This window comes from Lotus japonicus, chromosome 4 (genome assembly GCF_012489685.1).
Source record: "Lotus japonicus ecotype B-129 chromosome 4, LjGifu_v1.2".
NCBI lineage: Eukaryota > Viridiplantae > Streptophyta > Magnoliopsida > Fabales > Fabaceae > Lotus > Lotus japonicus.
Window position 1 is genome coordinate 59065517 of NC_080044.1, and position 25840 is coordinate 59091356.

The window sequence follows — 25840 nt, forward strand, 5'->3', positions numbered from 1 at the left end:
CTGCACGCCAAGACCAAGTACTTCACTTGAAATTTCTTTACAAACTCTCCTTCGCCAAAGGCAGTTGGTATTTCCACATATCCCCGCACAGTGACACGGTCCCCTGTAAATCCTACCAAGGTTCCTTTATACGGCCTTAAGTCTGATTCTTTTAGCCCCAGGCGATCAAAGGCATCTCCATAAATGATATCCGCCGAAGACCCTTGGTCTAAAAACACTTTCTTCGTCACATAATTGTTAACCCTGATTGTTACCACAATTGGATCGTTGTCATGGGGAATCACATGCGCAAAGTCCTGAGGGGTAAATATGATAGGGGAGTGATTCACCCCACACTCGCTTTCGCTTGCCTCATGTACTGAGTGTACTGCCGCCACATAGCGTTTTCTAGCCTTACTTGAAATTGCACCCCCGCCAAATCCTCCTGCAATAGATGAACATTCCCCAACAGGATCACCCAACTCTTCAACTATCTCCTTGCCTTTGCCTTTGTCCCCTTGGGTGATCCTAGCGACCTCTGGCGTTGCTGTGTCTTTAACGAAGTTTGCCAAATGACCAGCCTTAATCAAACGATCAATTTCCCGCCTTAAGTTCCAACAATTATCTGTCGTATATCCCAACGCTTTATGGTACTCGCACCACCTATTGGTATCCACATTAGCTGGCGGCCGCCGTGGTGGTGGCGGATACTGTACAACGTTTGTCTGCCCAACTGCCCTTAAAATGGTACTCAAGGGTGCATTCAACTTAGTGAGTGGCGCTGGAGTTGGCGGAGCACCATGCTGACCGGTTGTGGCTGCCGTGGGACCTTGAGAATTTCTGTGCCATGTATTCTGAAATCCGGGTTTGGAGTTTTGATATGGTCCCGGTCTTGGTACACGGGGGGTTTGCGCTACCCTGGTTTCCTTCCCCGCCTTGGGTTTCTCTTGTGAAACACCGCCAGATTGAGACTGCTTGCGTCCTTCCTCTCTTTCTTGTTTCTTCTGATCATCTTGTTCAATCAATATGAATTCCTGAACACGAGCACGAAGATCCATCATATCCTTCGCCGGTCGCCTAGTTAGGTCTCGATTCAGATCACCTGCCCGAAGGCCATTTTTGAAAGACGCTAGGCAAACATCCGAATTGTCTTCCTCCAATTGAACCGCCATTTTACTAAATCGTGCCATGTAGTTCTTGAGCTTCTCCCCTGGCTGTTGATGTATGCTGATAAGATCAAACATTGTTGCCTTGGTAGTTTTATTGGCGGAGAATTGAGTTAAGAACTTTGTGGACAAATCAGTAAAATTGTTGATAGAGAAGGACGGTTGACGGATGAACCATTGCATCGCCATCCCCTTGAATGTTGATGGTAACAACCTACACTTCACCTCATCTGTTGCTCCTCCAATAACCATTTTCGTATTAAAGTAACGCAAGTGTTCCATGGGGTCTGAGTCGCCTGAAAAGGCGTCTAAAGCCATCGTTTGCAGATGCTTTGGTATGCCCACCCTTGTGATGGCGGGAACAAAAGGCTGGAACTCAACAACGTCTTCAGCCTCGAGCCGTTGTTCTTGCTTATAGTCTTGTCGCTGGGTTAAATACTCCACCTGGGCTTGCAATTGTTCATTCTGACTTTGCACTTTTTGCAAAGTATCCAACATTTGTTGCAAGGCCACCGGAGTGATTCCCGTCACTACTTTTGGTGCTTTTCTCGGAACGCTGCTTTTGTAGTCGTCCAGATTCACGTATTCAGGCGGTGCTGATCGTCGCCTGACTCCTGGATCTGATCTAGCGATCAGATCTGAAGGTTTTCCCAGAGCAGCCTTCACCAACGACACCGGTGATTGTGCCACCGAGTGAACTTCTTCCGACGAAGCCTCCTGCTCCGGCTCTTGTGGTACTTCGTGATTGTTGTGTCGTCCGCCGCCGCGGCCACCGTAACGACCACCCCCCCTCCGGCGATGATCTCGGCGGCCCATGCCACACGAACGGGTTTCCATGGATCTTTAAGCTCACCGTCTACGTCAAGTTGTAGATCGAGGTAAGACCCACAGACGGCGCCAATGTTCTGTACTAGGGAGATCTGACGTCGGAAACTGACAGAAAGTAAACCCTAGCAGAGTACTAAAAATATCACAAAAGGAATATTCTCATTAAATGTTCAAAAGGTACTTTTTACAAGGGGTTGCCCTCTCCTTTTATAGAGGGAATGATCATAACGTGGACTTTCACTGTACTTGGGCCTGACAACCGGGGCCCAAGCCTCTATACATATAAGACAAAACTAAAGGAATCTTCCAGCTGGCGCGTGGACCCATCCAAAAGAAGGGCGGGCTTCGACGTTGTTTCACCAACCCCGCCATGGCTGCTCTCGTTCATCTAAATGCTCGATTTGGGCGGGAATAAGGGATACTTATATCCCGCCCAGTCCAATAACCCTGCATGTTTAATATTTGATTGAGGAAAACAAATTGAACTCAATTGAACATTTTGCATAGAAACCGTTTGTTATTGCTTACCTCATGAAATAATCACTTATTTATTTAAAATAATCACTTATATATTGTTTAAGTTGTTTCAGTAAGCTATTGAAAAAAGCAGAAACCTAATTATCTATTTATGTTATTTTAAGTGTGTTTGTTTAGATTAAAACATATTAACTTTTTACTATAATTTTATGTAAGAGATTTTAAGAAAAGCATAAGTTGATTCGTGTTTGACTACTCTAATTAAAATCACTTTTTATTTTTTATCTCCTCTCATCTGTCATCATAGATTTTCATTATAAGCTAAAGTAGCTGTTTTAAATAATCTGTTTTCAGCTTCAGCTTCAGCTGAAACAAGCACAAAAAGTGATTTTTTGATTTTAAAAGTGATTTTTTGATTAAAAAGTGATTTTTTCAAAATAAGTTGAATCAAACGCGTTCTAATTGGTTCGTTTATCATTGCTTACAAAAACTGATTTTACTTTTGAAAAAATAATTGATTATATTTTAATTAAGTTGATTCGTGTTTGACTACTCTAATTAAAATCACTTTTTTATCTCCTCTCATCTATCATCATAGATTTTCATGATAAGCTAAAGTAAATGTTTCAAATAATTTGTTTTCAGCTTCACCTGAAACAAACACAAAAAGTGATATTTTGATTAAAAAGTGATTTTTGATTTTAAAAGTGATTTTTTGATTAAAATGTGATTTTTCCAAAATAAGTTAAATCAAACGCATTCTAATTGGCTTGTTTATCATTGCTTACAAAAAGTGATTTTACTTTTGAAAAAATAATTGATTTTATTTTAAGTTATTTTTTTGAAAAAGTAGATTTTCATTTAACTTTGTCTACAAAAATAAGTGCTTTCAATTTTAGAAGTGATTTTAAACTGTTTAAATACATAAAATTTTAAATATAAATTAGGGGTATTTTTGAACTTACAAAAGTTTTAAGAGAGTGTTATGTTTCGTTCCCTTCCGTTCCACCCTTTTCCACGGAACCAAAGTGTCCCGTTCCTCGAGCCTTTTGTCCCGTTCCGTTCATCTTAAAAACATGACAAACACAGAACGGAACCCATGTGTCATGTTCCGTTCCCTTCTCACCTGTCTACCAAACGCTACCCTAGTGTTTTTCAATATTGGTATTCAAGGCATGAAAGTCAAGATGTTATCTTTCTTGGTTGAGCTTTCACAATCTATAACTTATTTTTCTGAAAACCAATAAATTATTCTAAACCATTAAGTAATATCAAGGTTGTGAATATTCTCCTACTCATACATCACATTCACCGGGGAGAGTTGATGAGCTACGGAAAATGAAATGATTTGCAGGATAAAGGTCAGGTTCAAACCCTAGCGAATGAACTAATTTACTAACAATTAACAACTAATATTTTCCTATAAAAAAATCGCATTCACATATTGAACAACATCCTAGACACTCTTAACATATATTTACTTTTTTGTAGTTTCTTGGGTAAATTCACCTAATGAGTCAACCACTTTATTCATTGAAAATATGAGACAATAGCGCAAAAAATGATTGCTTTAGCATAATCATTAAACCTTAAACTCATAACCAGGGTTTTAAAAATCAAACTAAACAAGCGATTCAATTATTTAGACCAGAATTGGGTCCATGATCGATTAGATCAAGATTGTGAAACAATTCTGCAATAACCGATCCAACCAATGTCAATTGACTCAATATCTTCCCGTAATCGCAATGACCCAATTGCAAGAGCGGAGCTCTACAAACTGAGCTATATCCCTCGAGCCAAGTGGAGCATGCATGAAAGAGTCAAGTCGGTCTTCTATTCATTTTTCCTTGGCGCAGCTGGGCCATCTGGACTTGAACCAGAGACCTCGCTCGTGAAGTAAATCATCGCACCAATATCTTGATTGAATCAATGACTAAGCCGATTTTTAAAACACTTCAATAACTTTAACCCATCAAATTCTTCCACCACGAAACACAAATATGACTTTGAAATGTGAGTCAACCCAAGAAAAACCATAAGTCCACAACAGCAACAAATGAACCGAGGCTAGCATGCCACGTATGAAATAACACTCACAAAATCCACGTATTTTCTGTTAAAATTCAAAATAGATATTTGATATTTTTATTGAAAAAAATTCAATCTCCACATGGTTGCCACCTCATCGCCGTCTTCGACCTATATTTAACACCACCCACTCTCCCCTCTCACTTTCTCTCTGTCACATTTTCCCTCAATTTCTCTCCCTCTCTCTCCGAGTCACTGACTCACCTCGTACGGACTCCGATTCCCCGATTCCGAGTTGAGTTCACCTCAAGCAACGCGCGATCCGATGATGAATCGTTCCTCCGCCGCCGATGACTCCGCCGTCTCCGGCGAGATCATGCTGTTCGGAGTCAGGGTCGTGGTTGATTCGATGAGGAAGAGTGTCAGTATGAACAATCTCTCACAGTACGAGCTTCCTCAAGACGCCAACAATAACAACAACAGCAACAACAAAGACGTTATCGCCGCCGATTACGCCTCCGCCGACAACGCCGCTCCTCCCAGCTCCGGTAAGCAGCGCGACCGCGAGCGCAAGCGAGGTTTGATTAATAATCTCTTCGATTTTCACGCTTTTGTTTTCAATCTCAGTAGATTCGTAATCGGTTGAAATGGAAATACGATTGTTGATTTTTGAATTGATTGGATGGATGTTGTTGTTCAGGGGTACCGTGGACGGAGGAAGAGCACAAGCTGTTCTTGGTGGGATTGCAGAAAGTAGGGAAAGGTGATTGGAGGGGAATCTCAAGGAACTACGTCAAAACGCGAACTCCAACGCAGGTTGCTAGTCATGCTCAGAAGTACTTTCTCCGGCGAAGTAACCTCAATCGCCGTCGCCGTAGATCCAGCCTCTTTGACATCACCACCGACACGGTAACTCCATCATCTCATCTTCCCTCTCTCTGGTTAATTTCATTCCATTTTTTTCCCTTGTGTATCAATTAATTTATCAGCAATCTCTATATAGAAAAACTGAGAATGCTTTTTTGTGTGAATTATTGTTCAATTAGTTTTATTCCTAATTAAACTGAGCATTATGGTTATGGTCTTTAAAAAATGACATTGGATTTTCTCTGGTTTTTCTTTGACTTCTAGGTTTTAATCAATAGTCAAGGTGAATACTAATACTTTAGTAATATTGGGGATTTGTAAGAAAGGAAAAAAGGAAAAAGAAACATCAAAATTGAAATGAAAACTTCTGATATTATGTGTATCTTGTTATGAAATAAATTCCCTTGGGTAGTTGAAGATTAGTCTGGCAGAACTAGAAAGGGGTGATTTAAGGTTATTGTTCCCCGCAATTTAAGGTGATTTAAGGTTATTGTTCCCTGCAATTTAAGGTGATTTAAGGTTTGCCAAGGGTTAAAAGTTATTGAAACCTGAATTGGAGAAACAAAATTTTATGATCTGATTTATTTATTTTTGTGTGTTTATCAGGTCTCTGCAATTCAAGTGGAGGAAGAACAGGTCCAGAATCAAGATACCATGTTTCATTCACAGCCCATGTGCCCTGAAACTAGCAAAATCAGTGGATTTCCTATGATGCCGCCGGTATATCAGTTCGGTGTTAATGAGAGTCCAATGGAAGAACTCTCTCTGGGACAAGGAAACATGAAACCCAATGTGCCAACCAATCTATTCCATCCAATTCCTGTTGCCCCAGATCATAAATCTCCCGCCATGTCTGATATCACATCCAGTTCGAGTTCCGCTGTTGAGCCGCCAACACTCTCCCTCGGGCTATCCTTCTCATCTGATCAGAGGCAGACATCATCAAGACATCCAGCTTTACATTCAATGCCGCGTTTCAACAACGGAGATAGCATCATAAGTGTTGCTTGATAAAGATGAAATCATGAAATGATCATGATCCATATCTAGATCATCTTTGTTTCAAAGATTACTTATCTCTAATCTCATGTCACCGACCTTTTTTGGTGGGAGAAGAGGAAGAGCTTGAAGGAAAGGGCGATGGATTAGAGAAGGCAAGCTTAGGTGACTGTGTTTGATGATCCTTGTACAGACCGGGGACATGGTCCTGTCCTGTTTCTTCTTCTTGTTTGGTTATGTTAATGCTATCTATGACTTGAGATTCTTGTTTATTTGGACTTTTATGTTTGTAGTTGATGGATGTAACTGGAAATAACAAAGTACTTTCTGTTCATTGCTGATAACATTGGATGTGGACTACACAGATGTGTGGTTTGAGACACTTTTGGTGGATAATATCAAGTTGGGTTTCAATTTAAAGGTTTGGCAGCTTGAGCCATTCTTGTTAGGTGTTGGAGGAGGGCACGTTTTTCATTTGTGATGAATGAATATGACATATCTACGCCTACCCACTAATGGACGGTTGCTGTAGTAGCATCATAGTTGTCTCTTGTTTATGAACCATGAAAATATCCGGTTTGTCCAAACACCAACTTTGTTTATGTCGTTCTTGAGTTGCTATCTTCTGGTGATTTGGTGGTAGTCCTATGCATTGATCACTGAGAACGATGTTTCTGGTCTAAGAACCTTTGATCTATACACGTCTTTATTATAAAGGGACCACCCTGCATTAGTGATGCCAATTGCCATCAAGGAAAAAAAGAACATGCTAACTACCCAATTCCTCCTCCACAGAATAGAATTATAGGAATTGAAGTGGGGAGAGAATTATATGATAAATCATATGATAAGAAATGAAAATATATATGAAAAAAACGCGTGGAAAGGAAGAAAAAAATGTATGTGAATTAATCAAAACTCTGGCCTCTGCCATCTACCGGTTCCACTTGGCATATTTTTCATTTCGTTCGAAATTTAAGGTTTCTATCCAAGTTTTTGAATCGACTAATGCTATGTTTGACATGCCATTTCAGCTAGCTTATAACTTATTTGACTAGCTTAAAGCTTATTTGATAAGCTTAAAAGCTCTTTAAAAATGTTTGGTAAATGAGTTTATTTCAGTAGTTTAAGGCTATGTTTGGCATGTTTAGCTTATAAGCTAGCTGAAAGCTGAAAAGCTAGCTGAAAACTTATAAGCTAGGTGATAGCTAAAAGTTGATAAGCTAGCTGAAAGCTGATAGCTGAAAAAGCTACGTGATTAAAACAAAAGTGTTTGGTAAAACTAGGTATTAAACAAGCTGAAATTGTAAAAGGACATAAAAGAACATACTTGTATAATTATTTTTAAATTTAACATTACTTTATTTTCACATTAATACCTATATAATATTAAAATTAAAATTATTATCACTTTAAATATTTTTATTAACTCAAGTTATTTATCATCTTAAAAATATAATATTAATTTTTACTTGTTTTTATTAATATAATATTTTTAATACTTGTGGTGCGCAGCGGTGTGGTGAAAATGGTGGCGAGAGCTGCATACGTTAGTGTGAGGGAAAAATAAGTTTATTGCTTTTATAAATATATAAGGGTAATTGTGAAATTTTAATAAAATAATAAGAATAAAAATGAGAATAAATTTAATAAGCTATAAGCTACCTGAGATAGCTTATAGCTTAAAGCTTTAAGCTACTGAAATAAGCTCCTTCACCAAACACTTTTGAAGAGCTTTTAAGCTAGTCAAATAAGCTATAAGCTAGCTGAAATGGCATGCCTAACATAGCCTAAAGTTTTTTCAATAAGCTAGCTAATGTAGCTTATAGCTTAAAACTTATTGAATTTATTCTCTTTTTTATCCTTATCTTTTTAATAAAATTCTATCATGACCCTTTTATATTTATAAAAACACTAAACTATAATTATTTTTATTTTGAAATAATTACTATTCAATTGTTAATATAAAATTATAAAAAATATTTTGTTAACTTAGACAAATATACGCTTACTTTATTAAATTAAAATATAAAGTTATTTGTTTTATTCTATTTAAATTAATAAAAAACAAAAATAAATTAAAATTTAATGTTATTTTTTCGATGATAAATAATTTTAACTAAATTAAAATATTAAAAGTCTTAATTATTTTAATATCATATATGTATTGATGATATTTGCGTCCTGTAGTGGTCATTTTGCTGCTGATGCATCCAGGTTGTTTGTAATCTTTGCTTGAGTGTAGCTCTCAAGCTTGTGCTAATATGCTAATATATTTTCTCCTTTCTTAAATAAATATCATATATGTATTGATGTGTAAATAAAGTAATGTTAAATATAAAATGAATTATACAATACTTTTTTTGTCATTTACAATTTCAGCCTGCTCAACAGCTAGTTTTACTAAACATTTTTTTTAATGAGGTAGCTTTTCAGCTATTAGCCTTCAGTTTTCAGCTAATATCAACTTTCAGCTTTTAGCTAGCTTATAAGTTTCAGCTACCTTATCAACTTTTAGCTTATCTCCAACGAACACGATCTTCCTTTTGTGGAAGCAGAGGCACCACAACATTCCATATTTCCTCCTAAACTTGCATAGGGAGTGTCTTGTGTGTTAGCTTATCTAAATCATTCATGTAGTCCTTATCCAACAACTTAACCTTTTAAAATAATTGAGTATTTGACATGGTATCTAAATCTCTATACCAAGTGGTTCAAATTCCGATCTTTACCGCCTTCAATTCTTCTAATAAAACGTTGAATTAAAGCACATAATAGATGAATTCCATGCTTCTCCACACTCATAGATTAGTTATCAAAACAAATTTATTTGATTTGGTATCAAATATCAATGCAATCCAGTAAACAAAAACATGTTGGTCCTCTTTCTCCAAATTCATGCTTGGGCTTTTTAACAAAAGAAGATAATTTATTCTGGCGTTCCGTGAATCACAACAAATGATCAATAGTTCAATACAATTAATTTCAGTCCTGATGTTTGGATAAAAACATCAGCACGTGGTTTTGTTTTAGATCCGAGTCTCGAGAAAATAGACTACGTCTTTGGTGGGTCAGTTAAAAACTGACTCACGGTGCTACACATAAAATTTTAGATGTAGTGACAATAATACCCTCAATTTATTTATTCCTTGGACAATATTATCCTCATCTTCTTCACTGGTTTTCTGCACTGTGCTAGCAAATCTGAGAAAATCTGCTTCTTTTTCTCAACAGCTTATCCTTCTGACTTATGTGGATGATGATGACCTCATTCCAAAACCAGGTGATGGAGATGAATCTGATGGTGGCTTAGAAAACATAGATGAAGAAGAACAACCCTCTTTATTTTTTCTCATCCTTTTCTGTGATTCAAGGGATTGAACCAACTGCTCCAACTCCTTCATAAAATCTATTGCACCCCAATGATTGAAGCTTGGTCACCCTGTTTCATGAGAGAAAAAGGAAAAAAAGATTGGATTTTTAACATGAATAAAGCAAAAGAAGGGGATTTGAAAAAATGGGTATGTCAATTTGACTCCATATTTCAAGAAAGATAAGAAAATAGTTGCATACCCTTTGAATATATTGATTCTCCACATCTTCAAGCACCTCAAACCTCCCCTACCCAGATCCTCTTCCATGAGTCCCAAGAATCAGATCCAAAAAAAGCACTGAACTGAGCAAAAGTTTCAATTTTTTGTTTTAGTTTGGCATTCAGTTTGAGTGTTTTTTAGGCAAATTACCAGATTAAGTGTTACTAAGGTTGAGTGAGAAGATCAACACATAAGAGAGAGAAAGAGACGCGCAAGGAGACAGAGCCCAGAAGAGAGAGGAGGGTTTGTTGATGACAAAGATATTTTAGTAAATTCAAATTTCTACTAACTTTAATCTCAACCTGTCAATTTAAAATTAATATATCCAATGGTTGTGAATAAACTGAACTACGGTGGTACAGTTTTTAAGTGTACCACCGAAGCCAATACCGAGAAAATACGAATTTTTACTTAAATCAAGGAATGGGATTCACAGTGGGATTTTATCTGGATCTGACATTGAATTGTGAGCCTGCTGCCTTAAAGCAATGTGCTATGATCATAGAAGTACCATGGGAAAATAGTCAACCTCCATCAAGATAGGACATGGTGTTTCCACTCCGATTTTAATAAATAAATTATGTTATGTCAATAAATATATATATATATATATATATATATATATATAAAAGGACTTTTAATTAACATGACAAAACATGAAATAAGATATCAATTAGGGATGAAGAGTGTTAGTAACACACTATTTCAATGATCCACTTGGGTTTATATTCCTCTAATTCTCTTTTCTTGAAAAATGTATTGACTTTGAAAAAATCAATCACAATAAGTTGTCGGAGTGTGTCATCAAAAGAGTGTGTTACTAGCATTTTTGTTTGATGGAATAAGATTTTAATCTAGAATGAAGATAAATAAGTGATATGATATGTGATATAATTGGAGAAGAAGAAAGAGACGGAAACAGAAAGTGGGTGAAAATGAGATGGAAAATGAAATTAAGTGTATATACGATGACCCAATGCATAAGATAGTCAAACATATAACCTCCGAGATAAATGATCTAGAAATGCTCGTTGTTCTCTAATAGTGAGCCATTTGAATTCGGACTCATTGATACTTATCGAATATCGAAGCTTATTTACTGAAAAGAGCATTACATAAATTTTTATAAGTGTTCTTTGTTCCGTATCCAAACAAACTCAATGTGAATTACCATTAATTATTTGGGCCATGAACAATGGGAATAAAATATTTCTCTAGCTAATACTCATAACAATTCTATTTATTTTTTTGCTTCATCGGAAATTCTAAGTTTTATTTATAATTCAACTTTATCTAATTCACGTAAATTAAGAAATAATTATTAGTCTTAAATTTATTTAAAAAATATGTTAATTTTCCTAAACTACACCTATTATAAAATTGAGAATTTATCATTGAGGGTTAGAGGATTAGAGATGAAGCACTAAATATAAGGGTAAAATTGAAAAAAAAATAAGTTCCATAGATACTTTAAAGTCTCAAACGTTTAATCATATCATTTATTATGTTTTGAACGATAACAATTTTAAGGGCATAAGTGGAACACTAAAAATTTCACATTTTAGGAACACTATGGTAGCGTTTGGTAACCGAATAGAACAGGACAGAACGGGATGGAACGGAACGTAACATGATGGTACAGTACAATAATGTTCTGTGCACTGTGTTTGGTAAACATAGCACGAAACAGGACCATTAGATAGGTAAATTACATGTATATCCAAATTCAAAATTTTGCAAATAATTAATTAAATTGAAATTAAAAAACTCGTCCCCATTAACGTGGAAAAAAATTTGCAGATGCCCAGAAAAATTCTACGCTTCTCTCGTTTGAAATCCATAAAGTTTTCAAATTTTCTATCCCCAAATCCATAAGATTTCCAAGAAAACACGTTCTAAAAAAAACGATGCAACTATACAATCCCAAAAGTTCTTAAACCCAAATTCTCCTATGCAATTGTTCTTCCCCTTTTTTTTTTCAACAGTGCCAGTTAGAAGCCTCCTTCATCACCGTTTGCGAGAAACAATTCCACAGGAAAAAAAGGAGTTTGCGATTTACTTAATTGTGTGTGCTGCTAAATCATAGAGAAAATGAAGCACAATTGGAGATGGTAGAATGATTCAACGCAGAGGACAAGATTGGAGCGTATGAAATTTTAGCATAAACCTAGGGATAATTTTGTTAATATAAATACTTTTAAAATGTGTTCCGTTACGTTCCCTTCCGTTCCACCCTTTTCCACGGAACCAAATTGTCCCGTTCCAGGAGCTTTTTGTCCTGTTCCGTTCTATCATAAAAACACAACAAACACAGAACGAAACATATTTGTTCTGTTCCGTTCCCTTCCCACATGTCTACCAAACGCTACCTATGATTCATCGTCTATGCACACTTTGTTCTATCCCAGCCAAAGTATATACATAGAAGATAGTTCAATTGCTGAGAAGAAACTACAATTGAGTGTTCATCGTCTATGCACACTTTGTTCTAGAAGATAGTTCAATTATTTTCTAACCCAAAGTGATCAATGGAAGGAAAAGCAAGAAGACCGTAAGTCATAACAAATTAACAAAACATCAACACAAATTATGATAAATGTAAATCAAGAACAAATAAGTCACTAGAAGTTATGTGAGTGAAATGAACGGTTGTAAGATCAAGTTTTGATCTAGTAGTACAACTATATCTTTTGATGATTACAAGTTAACCTTTTGATATGAACAATTATGGTACTCTAACGTGTTTTTCTGAGTGTGCTATTTACAGGCTCTGACCTCTATCTTATCTCACACAAATCAGAAGCACTATGCTTAAAGAGTGACCCAAGCAACGCTTTCGCATTCTCCATGTTCAGTCTGAACAGTGGAAAAGCTTCAGAAGATCTGAAGTAAATCAAGCTCTGATAAGGACTCAGCTCACTTGAAGCTCTGATGATCCAGAAGATCTGACAACCAAGAGACTATGAAGGCTCAGAGGCTCTGATGGTGTAGAAGACTCTGACGATCCAGACTCTAAAGAGTGAAGACTCTGAAGTCCAGAAGCAACTGGCTCTGAAGACCATGTACTGATCCTCTGAAGTGAAGATCAGAAGGTACAACGGTCAGAGGGTCCAAGCTTCCTTCTGACTCTGATCAATCAGCTTCACAAGTTCCAATACGAAGCGCTCCTCTGATTAGAAGTCTACGAGGTTAAGGTCAAGTCACTATCCAAAGTACAAAAGCAAAATGTACTATCCTGACGACCTACCTAACATCCTCAGCCACAGCAGAAGCTGGAATTTCCAGAACTGCCCTCCAACGGTAGCATTTCCATGCAACGTTCAACCCTAATCCTTGGAGTATAAATAGAGGCTGAAGATTGAAAGAAGCGGCCAGAAGCACTTACACACGCGCAAGAAATATTCAAACCTTCTAAGCTTTCTTTCATCTTGAATTTCATTGTGTTTACTATAAGCTTTTTAGAAGCATTTTCTTTGTAAACAAGAACTTCATATACAGTTGTATAGTTTGCCTTTAGGAGATCAAGGTTGATCGGATCCTAGAGAAGACTAAGAGAGTGAATCTTAGTGTGAGCTAAGCCAGTGTATTGTTAGTCACTTGTAGGTTTCAAGTGCAGTTGTAACACATACCTGATTAGTGGATTGCCTTCATTCTAAGAAGGAAGAAATCACCTTAACGGGTGGACTGGAGTAGCTTGAGTGATTTATCAAGTGAATCAGGATAAAATCCTCGTGTGCTTTTCTATCTCTTATCTTAAGCACCTCTTGAGTCTTGAAAAGATTTGTTAAAATCTTAAGGTGGAAGCTTTATCTTGAAAACGTTATTCAAACCCCCCCTTTCTACCGTTTTTCATACCTTCAATTGGTATCAGAGCGCAAGTTCTGATTACCACACCTAACAGTGTTCAGTGATTCGGGCCGGTGTGAAAAACAATGGCTACCACCAGTGAAACACAGAAAGATGGATACAATGCAAAGTCTCCCATGTTCGACGGTCAAAGGTTCGAATATTGGAAAGATAGACTCGAAAGTTTCTTTCTGGGTTTTGATGCAGATCTCTGGGATATTATTGTGGCTATGAGCGTCCAGTTGATGCAGAAGGCAAGAAGATCCTAAGGTCAGAGATGACTGCAGATCAAAAGAAGCTGTACTCACAACATCACAAAGCAAGAGCAATTCTTCTAAGTGCTATCTCTTATGAAGAGTACCAGAAGATTACAGATCGTGAGTTTGCAAAAGGCATCTTTGAATCCCTGAAGATGTCTCATGAAGGAAACAAGAAAGTCAAAGAATCAAAGGCATTGTCTTTGATCCAAAAGTATGAATCCTTCATCATGGAGCCAAACGAGTCCATTGAAGAAATGTTCTCCAGATTTCAGTTGCTTGTAGCTGGAATACGACCTCTCAACAAGAGCTACACTACAAAAGATCATGTCATAAGGGTCATGAGGAGTCTTCCTGAAAGCTGGATGCCTTTAGTGACATCAATAGAGCTAACGAGAAATGTCGAGCATATGAGTTTAGAAGAACTCATCAGCATTTTGAAATGCCATGAGCTGAAACGTTCTGAGATGCAAGATCTGAGGAAAAAGTCTATAGCCTTGAAATACAAATCTGAAAAGGCTAAGGCTGAGAAGTCAAAGGCTCTCCAAGCTGAAGCAGAAGAATCTGAAGAAGCATCAGAAGATTCTGATGAAGATGAGCTGACTCTGATCTCCAAGAGACTCAACCTCATTTGGAAGCACAAGCAAAGCAAGTACAGAGGCTCTGGAAAGGCCAAAGGAAAGTCTGAATCCTCAGGCCAGAAGAAGTCATCAATCAAGGAAGTCACATGTTTTGAGTGCAAAGAATCAGGGCACTACAAAAGTGATTGTCCAAAGTTGAAGAAGGACAAGAAGCCAAAGAAGCACTTCAAGACGAAGAAGAGTCTGATGGTGACCTTTGATGAATCAGAGTCAGAGGATGTTGACTCTGATGGTGAAGTCCAAGGACTCATGGCTATTGTCAAAGACAAGGAAGCAGAGTCAAAGGATGTTGTTGACTCTGACTCAGAATCAGAAGGAAATCCCAACTCAGACGATGAAAATGAGGTATTCGCTTCTTTCTCAACCTCTGAATTGAAACATGCTTTGTCTGATATCATGGATAAGTATAACTCCTTATTGTCTATGCATAAAAAGTTGAAAAATGACTTATCTGCTGCTTCTAAGACTCCTTCTGAACATGAGAAAATTATTTCTGATTTGAAAAATGATAATCATGCTTTGGTAAATTCTAACTCTGTGCTTAAGAACCAGATTGCTAAGTTAGAAGAAATAGTTGCCTGTGATGCCTCTGATTGTAGAAATGAATCTAAGTATGAAAAGTCCTTTCAAAGATTCCTGGCTAAAAGCGTAGACAGAAGCCTAATGGCTTCAATGATCTATGGCGTAAGCAGAAATGGAATGCATGGCATTGGCTATTCTAAACCAATTAGAAATGAGCCTTCTATGCCTAAAGCAAAATCTTTGTATGAATGCTTTGTTCCCTCTGGTACCATATTGCCTGATCCTTTACCTGCTGAAGTTGCTAAACTCCCTCTCAAAAAGGGATCCTTCTCCATGTCTAAATATCATGCAAAAATTCCTTTACATTATCATGTTGAGAAACCCAAGGTGATCAGAACCTCTGGGGTAACTAACAAGAAAGGACCCAAAAAGTGGGTACCTAAGGACAAGATTATCTATGTTGCAGATATCCTTGATAGCTCCACTGAAACACCAATCATGGTATCTGGACAGTGGATGCTCGCGTCACATGACGGGAGAAAGGCGTGTGTTCCAAGAGCTAAAACTTAAGCCTGGAGGCGAAGTTGGCTTTGGTGGCAACGAAAAGGGTAAAATTGTTGGTACTGGTACTATTTGTGTAGATAGTAGTCCATGCATTGATAATGTGTTATTGGTAGACGGCTTAACTCATAACTTATTGTCTATAAGTCAATTAGCTGACAAGGGTTATGATGTTATCTCCAATCAAAAGTCTTGCAGGGCTATAAGTCAGATCGATGGCTCTGTTCTGTTTAACAGCAAGAGGAAGAACAACATTTATAAGATCAGATTATCTGAGTTGGAGGCTCAGAATGTGAAGTGCCTTTTGTCTGTTAATGAAGAGCAATAGGTATGGCATAGACGGTTAGGGCATGCCAGCATGAGAAAGATTTCTCAGCTGAGTAAGCTAAACCTTGTCAGGGGCTTACCCACTCTGAAGTTTTCTTCAGACGCTCTTTGTGAAGCATGTCAGAAAGGCAAATTCACTAAAGTCCCTTTCAAGGTAAAGAATGTTGTTTCAACCTCAAGGCCGTTGGAACTTCTGCATATCGACCTGTTTGGACCAGTGAAGACTGAGTCTATAGGTGGCAAGAGATATGGGATGGTCATCGTTGACGACTATAGCCGCTGGACATGGGTAAAATTTCTATCCCGCAAGGATGAGTCTCATGCTGTGTTCTCTACCTTCATAGCCCGAGTGCAAAACGAGAAGGCTTGTAGGATTGTGCGTGCCAGAAGTGACCATGGTGGAGAGTTTGAGAATGACAAGTTTGAGAGTCTGTTTGATTCCTATGGAATTGCACATGATTTCTCTTGTCCCAGAAATCCTCAACAAAATGGTGTTGTTGAGAGGAAGAACAGAACTCTTCAGGAGATGGCTAGAACCATGCTCTAAGAAACTGGCATGGCTAAGCACTTTTGGGCAGAGGCAGTAAACACAGCGTGTTACATTCAGAATAGAATCTCTGTGAGACCAATTCTGAATAAGACTCCTTATGAATTGTGGAAGAATATAAAGCCCAACATTTCTTACTTTCATCCTTTTGGTTGTATTTGTTATGTTCTCAATACTAAGGATAGATTGCATAAATTTGATGCTAAGTCTTCTAAATGTCTATTACTTGGTTACTCTGATAGATCTAAAGGTTTTAGATTTTATAATACTGATGCTAAGACTATTGAAGAGTCTATTCATGTTAGATTTGATGATAAGCTTGACTCTGATCAGTCAAAGCTAGTTGAGAAGTTTGCAGATTTAAGCATTAACGTTTCTGACAAAGGCAAAGCTCCAGAGGAAGCTGAGCCAGAGGAAGATGATCAAGAAGAAGAAGCTGGTCCCTCTGATTCACAACCTCAGAAGAAAAGTAGAATCATTGTATCACATCCTAAGGAATTGATTCTGGGCAACAAAGATGAACCAGTCAGAACCAGATCAGCCTTCAGACCTTCTGAAGAGACCCTGCTTAGTCTGAAAGGATTGGTGTCTCTAATTGAACCCAAGTCCATAGATGAAGCTCTTCAGGACAAGGATTGGATTCTGGCTATGGAAGAAGAATTGAATCAATTTTCTAAGAATGATGTTTGGAGCTTAGTGAAGAAACCTCCAAGTGTTCATGTAATTGGAACCAAATGGGTTTTCAGAAACAAGCTAAATGAGAAAGGAGATGTAGTGAGAAACAAGGCAATGCTAGTTGATCAAGGCTACAATCAGCAGGAAGGAATTGACTACACTGAAACATTTGCTCCAGTAGCTAGACTAGAAGCAATCAGACTGCTGATCTCCTTCTCGGTGAATCACAACATAGTTCTTCATCAGATGGATGTGAAGAGTGCCTTCCTAAATGGTTATATATCAGAGGAAGTCTATGTTCATCAACCCCCAGGTTTTGAAGATGAGAAGAACCCAGACCATGTGTTCAAACTGAAGAAATCCCTCTATGGTCTGAAGCAAGCTCCCAGAGCATGGTATGAGAGACTCAGCTCATTCCTTCTGGAAAATGAGTTTGTAAGGGGTAAAGTAGATACAACTCTCTTTTGCAAAGCTTACAAAGATGATATCTTAATTGTGCAAATCTATGTTGATGATATAATATTTGGCTCTGCTAATCAATCTCTATGCAAAGAATTTTCTAAGATGATGCAGGCTGAATTTGAGATGAGTACGATGGGAGAACTAAAGTACTTTCTAGGAATACAAGTTGATCAAACACCAGAAGGAACATATATCCATCAGAGCAAGTACACTAAAGAACTTCTGAAGAAGTTCAACATGCTGGAATCAACAGTGGCCAAGACTCCAATGCATCCTACATGCATTATGGAGAAAGAAGATGCAAGTGGTAAAGTGTGTCAGAAGCTCTATCGTGGAATGATAGGATCTCTTCTATACTACATCTAAGCCAGATATTTTGTTTAGTGTTCATTTATGTGCTCGTTTCCAATCAGATCCAAGGGAAACCCACTTAACTGCTGTTAAGAGGATCCTAAGGTATCTGAAAGGTACCACTAACCTTGGCTTGATGTATAAGAAAACATCAGAGTATAAGCTTTCAGGTTACTGTGATGCTGATTATGCTGGAGATAGAACAGAGAGAAAAAGTACTTCTGGAAATTTTCAATTTCTGGGAAGTAATCTAGTCTCATGGGCAAGCAAGAGGCAATCAACCATTGCACTATCCACTGCAGAGGCAGAATATATCTCAGCAGCAATATGCAGCACTCAGATGCTCTGGATGAAACATCAGCTGGAGGATTATCAGATCCTTGAGAGCAATATCCCAATCTATTGTGATAACACTGCTGCAATTTCATTGAGTAAGAACCCTATCTTACATTCAAGGGCAAAGCACATTGAGGTAAAGTATCACTTTATTAGAGATTATGTACAGAAGGACGTACTTCTTCTGAAGTTTGTTGATACTGACCATTAATGGGCAGATATCTTTACAAAGCCCTTAGCAAATGATAGATTTAATTTCATTCTGAAAAATCTGAATATGGACTTTTGTCCAGCATGAAGATGGATCAGAACCTCTGACTATGATACTTCTTTATCAGAAGATGTCTAGTCCAGAAGGTAACTCTATCAGAGTGTATGTACCCATTGGTGCTGACTCTGAAGCTGAGACAGTAAACGTGTGTCAGTATCTCTGATGCATAGTTCCTTGTGCCCTTGTGACAGTCTGTCGTAATGAGTGTTGATGTGCTTCTCTCCTGCGTGTGATATGTGTATTAACTGTTACTATGATGTCTTTAATTTTCAACCGTTGATTTTAAATTGCTTTTTTGATCAACAACGGTTATTTTTAAAAAATCCACTATACACACACGTTCTCCTACACTTACGGTTTTACATTATCTCTCTCAGTTTTTCAAACCCTTATCCCCACGATCTCTCTCTCTCTCTAGTCATCATCTTCTTTCTACCCAAAACCTCCAACCGCTTCAAAAATGGTGAGACAAAACAGAAACGAAGCTGCAGATGCAACCAGGTTTCCAGTAATGGTAGTTGGTCAAGCTACAGGACAGGCAGGTCCTGAGGTTCAGAGAAATCAAGGTCAAGCTTCAGAGAAGATGATTCCAATTGCAGAACGGGGCTGTGTCGTTCACTGCGTTTATGCTCCGGAAGAACTCCAAGTACTTGCTGAATGGAGATTCGACCTGGATAATATAGCTGCAAATGGGCATGATCTCCGTCCCGAAGTTCAAGCTCAGGGATGGGAAGAGTATTTCAACAGGCTTAGAGGTCCAATTTATGACAAATTGGTCAAGGAATTCTGGAAGCATGCCGACTGCGATGATACTCAAGTGGTTTCCCACATTGCCGGAAGGAGGATCATCATCACTGAGAAGTCCATTGTGAATCTTCTGGGTGCACACACTGGAACTGGGTATAGATTCCAATTGACAGAATCGAAGTTGAAACCCAGAACAAAGGAAGAAACCAACAAGGCTCTTTACACTAACTACAAACCTGGCAAGAGCGACTACAAAGTGATGGATCTTCATCCCAAGCTCAGAATCTGGCACAAGATTCTGCTTAACTGCATCAACCAGAGGTCAAAGGGTAGCTCTCCTGATTACATCAACTTCTGCCAGAAGGCAATGCTATTTTTCATTCAGGATAAGACGACGATCTGCCTTCCTTTCTTCCTGTTCTCTTACCTGAAAGAATGCATCAGGAAGTCAAGAACCACTGCCTCCATCAAGTCTGCCATTAAGTACATCCCCTTTGGGAGATTGCTTTCAGATCTCTTCATTGAGAGTAAATTTGTAGAAGATCTGATCAAGGCAGGATGCACAGAGGATCTGTCCACAATTGTCAGTGATGTCTTCACATCCACATCCTTGAAGAAGATGGGATTGGTCAAGAAGAGGATAGACCCTGCTCATGAAGATACTTCAGATGAAGTCAGAAGAAGAAGAATCCCTCTGAATGACTATCCTTTGTGGACCCAAGCAGACAACCCATAAGCTATCAAGTGCTACATTGATGATCTAAGGATGCAAGGCTTTGAAATTGATGTAGACGAGTTCTTCAGGCGATTGCCACCAGCTCAAGAGTTTGACTCTCCTCCCAAGAGGAAAGTTCAGAGAAAAATGGTCTTGGAGGAATCTTCTGAGGAGTCTGATGTCCCTCTTAAGAAGAAGAAGAAGGCTGACAAGCCTAAGAGGAAGCATGATGCAACCATCAAGCCTGATGATGGTGATGATGGTGATAATGAAGATGGTCCTTCTCCTCCAAAGAAGAAGAAGAAGCAAGTCAGAATCTTGGAGAAGCCTACCCGTGTGGAACCAGTTGCTCAAGTGATCAGAATGATTGAAACTCCTTCCAGAGTGACTCGGTCATCAGTGCGATCATCAAGTAAGTCTGTTGTTGATTCTGATGATGATTTAAATTCATTTGATGCACTCCCCATCTCTGCTATGCTCAAACAATCTTCCAACCCACTCACTCCTATTCCTGAGTCCCAACCAGCTGCACAAACCACTTCTCCACCAAATTCACCAAGGTCTTCATTTTTCCAACCTTCCCCTCATGAAGCACCTCTTTGGAATATGCTCCAGAACCAACCTTCTAGACAATCTGAACCAACCTCTCCCATTACCATCCAATACAACCCATTAACCTCTGAACCTATCATTCCTGAACAACCAGTTCTTGAACAACCAGAACATGAACCCAGAACGTCTGATCACTCTGTCCCTAGAGCATCAGAACGTCCGGTTGTTAGAACCACTGATACAGATTCCTCAACTGCCTATACCCCTGTATCATTCCCTATCAATGTTGCTGATTCCTCACCTTCCAACAACTCTGAGTCACATCGTAACTTTATGGAAGTTAGGAAAGAAAAAGTGTCTGCCATTCCAGAGTACTACCTTACAGTACCAAGCCCTAGGAGATACCCTGGACCTAGACCAGAACGTCTAGTTGACCCAGATGATCCTATCCAGGCTGACCCCTTGCATGAAGCAGACCCTTTAGCCCAACAAGTTCAACCAGACCAAGTTCAACAAGACCCTATTCAACCAGAACCAGAAAACTCTGTGTCTAACCACTCTTCGGTTAGATCACCACATCCTCAGGTTGAAACCTCTGAACCAAACCTTGGAACCTCTGAACCAAATGTCCAAACTTTTAATATTGGTTCTCCTCAAGGTGCCTCTGAGGCAAATAGCAGCAACCACCCAACCTCTCTTGAAACCAACCTATCCATTGTTCCCTACATATACCTCAGACCAACCTCTCTCTCTGAGTGCATCAGTGTTTTTAATCATGAAGCTTCACTGATGATTCGCAACGTCAAAGGTCATACTGATCTGAGTGAGGATCCTGACTCTGTTTCTGAAGAATGGAATCGTCTGAGTACTTGGTTAATTGTTCAGGTTCCTGCTATGATGAGTCTTCTCACTGCAGAAAGGGATCAGAGGATAGAGGCTGCTAGGCAGCGGTTTACAAGAAGGGTGACTCTGCATGAACAACAGCAAAGAACTAAGTTACTTGAAGCTGTTGAAGAGGCCAGAAGAAAGAAAGAGCAAGCAGAAGAATCTGCCCGTCAAGCAGCTATACAAGCTGAAAATGCAAGATTAGAAGCTGAGAGATTAGAAGCTGAAGCTGAAGCTCTTAGATGTCAAGCTCTTGCACCAGTAGTTTTCACTCCTGCTGCTTCTGATTCCACTCCAGATCATCAATCTGCTCAGAATGTTCCCTCTAGCTCTGCACAGCCAAGTTCTTCCAGACTTGACATCATGGAACAACGTCTAAATACTCATGAGACTCTGCTGATGGACATGAAGCAAATTCTTCAAGAACTTCTGCGTCGCTCTGACAAGCCTTAGTTTTAGGATTTCTTTCGTTTTTCTTAACTTTTTTATTTCTATTTTATTTGCTTTACTTGCTATGTTTTGCTTAACTAGTAGTTTATCATTGCATATATATATATCAATGACTTTGTGCTTGCAAAACCTTCTTTTCTTTATTCATATCAATTATGCTTTTACATCATACATTTCTTTTTCCCTATACTCTAGAATGGAGGATCCTTCCTCATTCTTCTGCACTCCCGGCGTTGCTCTGCTCTTTCCTTTTCCAACCGTTCAAGCGCATACTCTATGTTGCTAAGCTTGATGCTAAGCTTGGTTCTCTCCAGACTAACTTCTATAGTCCTGAGTCTTCCTACCACTGAATCTCTTTCTCCTAGCAAATTCAGTTCCCGCTGGCTGAGTTCCTCCGCTTCCTTCACGAAGTCCAGGAATTCCTTCAGATCTTTCTCCAGCTCTGGATGAAGATCTTCCTCAAGCAGTGTCTTCGTCAGCTCTCGTATCGTTCGTGTACCATCAGGGTGCCGGATGTTAAGGAACATGTCTTCCTCGAAGGCCTTCCTTCTGAGCTCTTCCAGTGCAACCATGTATGAAGCCATATTCTTTTTATGGTATTGATCAAGTTGTGAAGTTTACTCTATTCTAAATCTCTTTATATAGGCTTCACTCTCTCTGACAGTTAATGCTCCTGTAGTTTCTCGAGGTTAATTCATTGGTAACTGAAGCTTCTCTTTACTCCCGTGGCCGGTGGTAAACGTTCTTCTTTTGCATTAACTCCCTTCTTTAATTCGCGTAACTCTCATTCATGCATCGATTATTTCTCCATCTTTTGAAACTTAGACCTTCTCTAAGGGGGAGTACCTTGTACTTCAAGCTAAGTTTTTCACACCCCATGCTTTTTGCTTATGCCAAAAAGGGGGAGTACACCCAGTTTTTGATGTGTAAGCTGTGTTAGTGTGATTTATTTTTTTTCTTTTGGAGAATTTAAGAGTTCCACCTTTATGACCATAGATGTGTCACTAGGCAAATACAAGGAATACATTTCACTTCTTCTGAAGTGATTTTAGTTTGACTCTGATACCTTGTCCGTTGACTCTGAATACTTATGCGCTCTGATTATTCCAATTCATCTATGTCATAAGTTTCTCACTCTGAACTCTTATATTATTTAGCTCAGAATCTAGACTTTACTAACGTTTTCATCAAGTATTAGATTCAGGGGGAGCTAAGCTCAGAATCAAGCAGTGACTTGAATTCAGAATGAGCAAGATAAACTATTCACATCAGGATAAGTCTTATTCTATATCTCTAAACTCTGAGTGAATTCAGTTTATTGTTTAAGAATTGTTCATCAAAAATCTTAGTTTTGTCATCATCAAAAAGGGGGAGATTGTAAGATCAAGTTTTGATCTAGTAGTACAACTCTATGTTTTGATGATTACAAGTTAACCTTTTGATATGAACATTACAAGTTAACCTTTTGATATGAACAATTATGGTACTCTAACGTGTTTTTCTGAGTGTGCTATTTACAGGCTCTGACCTCTATCTTATCTCACACAAATCAGAAGCACTATGCTTAAAGAGTGACCCAAGCAACGCTTTCGCATTCTCCATGTTCAGTCTGAACAGTGGAAAAGCTTCAGAAGATCTGAAGTAAATCAAGCTCTGATAAGGACTCAGCTCACTTGAAGCTCTGATGATCCAGAAGATCTGACAACCAAGAGACTATGAAGGCTCAGAGGCTCTGATGGTGTAGAAGACTCTGACGATCCAGACTCTAAAGAGTGAAGACTCTGAAGTCCAGAAGCAACTGGCTCTGAAGACCATGTACTGATCCTCTGAAGTGAAGATCAGAAGGTACAACGGTCAGAGGATCCAAGCTTCCTTCTGACTCTGATCAATCAGCTTCACAAGTTCCAATACGAAGCGCTCCTCTGATCAGAAGTCTACGAGGTTAAGGTCAAGTCACTATCCAAAGTACAAAAGCAAAGTGTACTATCCTGACGACCTACCTAACACCCTCAGCCACAGCAGAAGCTGGAATTTCCAGAACTGCCCTCCAACGGTAGCATTTCCATGCAACGTTCAACCCTAATCCTTGGAGTATAAATAGAGGCTGAAGATTGAAAGAAGCGGCCAGAAGCACTTACACACGCGCAAGACATATTCAAACCTTCTAAGCTTTCTTTCATCTTGAATTTCATTGTGTTTACTATAAGCTTTTTAGAAGCATTTTCTTTGTAAACAAGAACTTCATATACAGTTGTATAGTTTGCCTTTAGGAGATCAAGGTTGATCGGATCCTAGAGAAGACTAAGAGAGTGAATCTTAGTGTGAGCTAAGTCAGTGTATTGTTAGTCACTTGTAGGTTTCAAGTGCAGTTGTAACACATACCTGATTAGTGGATTGCCTTCATTCTAAGAAGGAAGAAATCACCTTAACGGGTGGACTGGAGTAACTTGAGTGATTTATCAAGTGAACCAGGATAAAATCCTTGTGTGCTTTTCTATCTCTTATCTTAAGCACCTCTTGAGTCTTGAAAAGATTTGTTAAAATCTTAAGGTGGAAGCTTTATCTTGAAAACGTTATTCAAACCCCCCATTTCTACCGTTTTTCATACCTTCAACGGTGGTTGTGAATGCAAGAATGAAGATAGATTTTGTTGAAAACCCTAAATTGGTGGTCAAATGTCTGAAATGCTCTTGTAGAACTCATTTTTTTGATATTTCAGACCTAGTAAACTAATCTCGTGGTAATCTCGCAATATTAAAAGAGATTAAGAGATATCTCTAGAGATCACCCGAGATACTCGAGATATGAAAAAAATTATTATCCCCTGCTGATCTCGTTTTTGGTACCTGATATCGTAATCTCGTAAGAGACTAAGAGAAATCTCTAATGATTGACAACCATGAGTATTAGTAATACCCGAACCCGACCAATATAATGTCTTTGTTGATTTTGATTAAACTTTTTTTTCTTGATTCTCTCATGATTTACATGTTTTATTGCTCTGATTTTAATATTCTATGATGGGAGTGTAGATTTGAATAGATTTGACATTTGTTTGTTAGTCAATAATTTGTTTTTGGTTAGTTGCCTAAACCATATCATTGTTTTATGAGTTCACAATTTCTATGCAACTAGATGTAAGACTATTTATTTTTTTAGTAAAACAATATTTTTTTAAAACGTAAATGAAATGTTTAGAATTATAAAATGGTAAGATAGCATATTAATTGTGTTAATGTTGATAGTATTTGGTAATAATTAAAAGTTTACTTAGAAATAGAAATAACGATAATTTATGCAACTGGCTTAACTACTCATACTAAATAATTGTAAATTATTATAAATAAACTTAATTAGTTAATAAGAATTGTAATGAATTAAAAATATAATGTAATTATTAATTTTACTAAGTATATCAATAAAAAATATACATTTCATTAAATATTATGAATATTTGAAGTAACATTCTATTTTTAAAAGTTTCGAAATTCGAACACTCAAATCGCTCTGCCAAAAAAACCTAACGTAACACTCTCGAGTCGCCGTTCCTCCTCATCCGACCGCAGCTCCTGCTCTTCCTCCTCCCGCAGAACCAGCGGGTCTCAACAGAGACTCTCACTACTCTCCATTGCCAACACCAGTTTCTGCTTCCTCCTCCCAACTCTCCCATTTTTGCACTAATCCCATCTTCCAAATTGCAGGCACATCATCTCAGAAGTGAAAAGTCTTGCTGGAAAAGTGAGAATTTTCTTGGT

At 38.3% G+C, this 25840-nt stretch overlaps 1 protein-coding gene and 1 long non-coding RNA gene across 3 annotated transcripts; one reads left to right on the forward strand and one right to left on the reverse strand.

The window, feature by feature from the left end:
- The first annotated feature begins 4674 nt into the window (after window positions 1-4674).
- Window positions 4675-6691, forward strand: LOC130710873 (transcription factor MYB1R1). 2 transcript variants are annotated; one of them, XM_057560258.1, is made up of 3 exons: window positions 4675-5059; window positions 5182-5390; window positions 5955-6691. In XM_057560258.1, exons 1-3 carry the CDS (start codon window positions 4807-4809, stop codon window positions 6357-6359), a joined length of 867 nt encoding a protein of 288 aa, XP_057416241.1. In that variant the 5' UTR covers window positions 4675-4806; the 3' UTR covers window positions 6360-6691. The 2 variants fall into 2 exon arrangements, with proteins under 2 accessions (XP_057416241.1, XP_057416242.1); XM_057560259.1 differs by having other exon boundaries at window positions 4675-5029.
- A 2558-nt stretch (window positions 6692-9249) lies between these two features.
- Window positions 9250-10299, reverse strand: LOC130714111 (uncharacterized). Its single transcript, XR_009011160.1, has 2 exons — window positions 9921-10299; window positions 9250-9789 (listed from the first exon to the last, which is right to left on the reverse strand). It is a non-coding gene; the product is annotated as an uncharacterized LOC130714111 (long non-coding RNA).
- Window positions 10300-25840: the final 15541 nt, after the last annotated feature.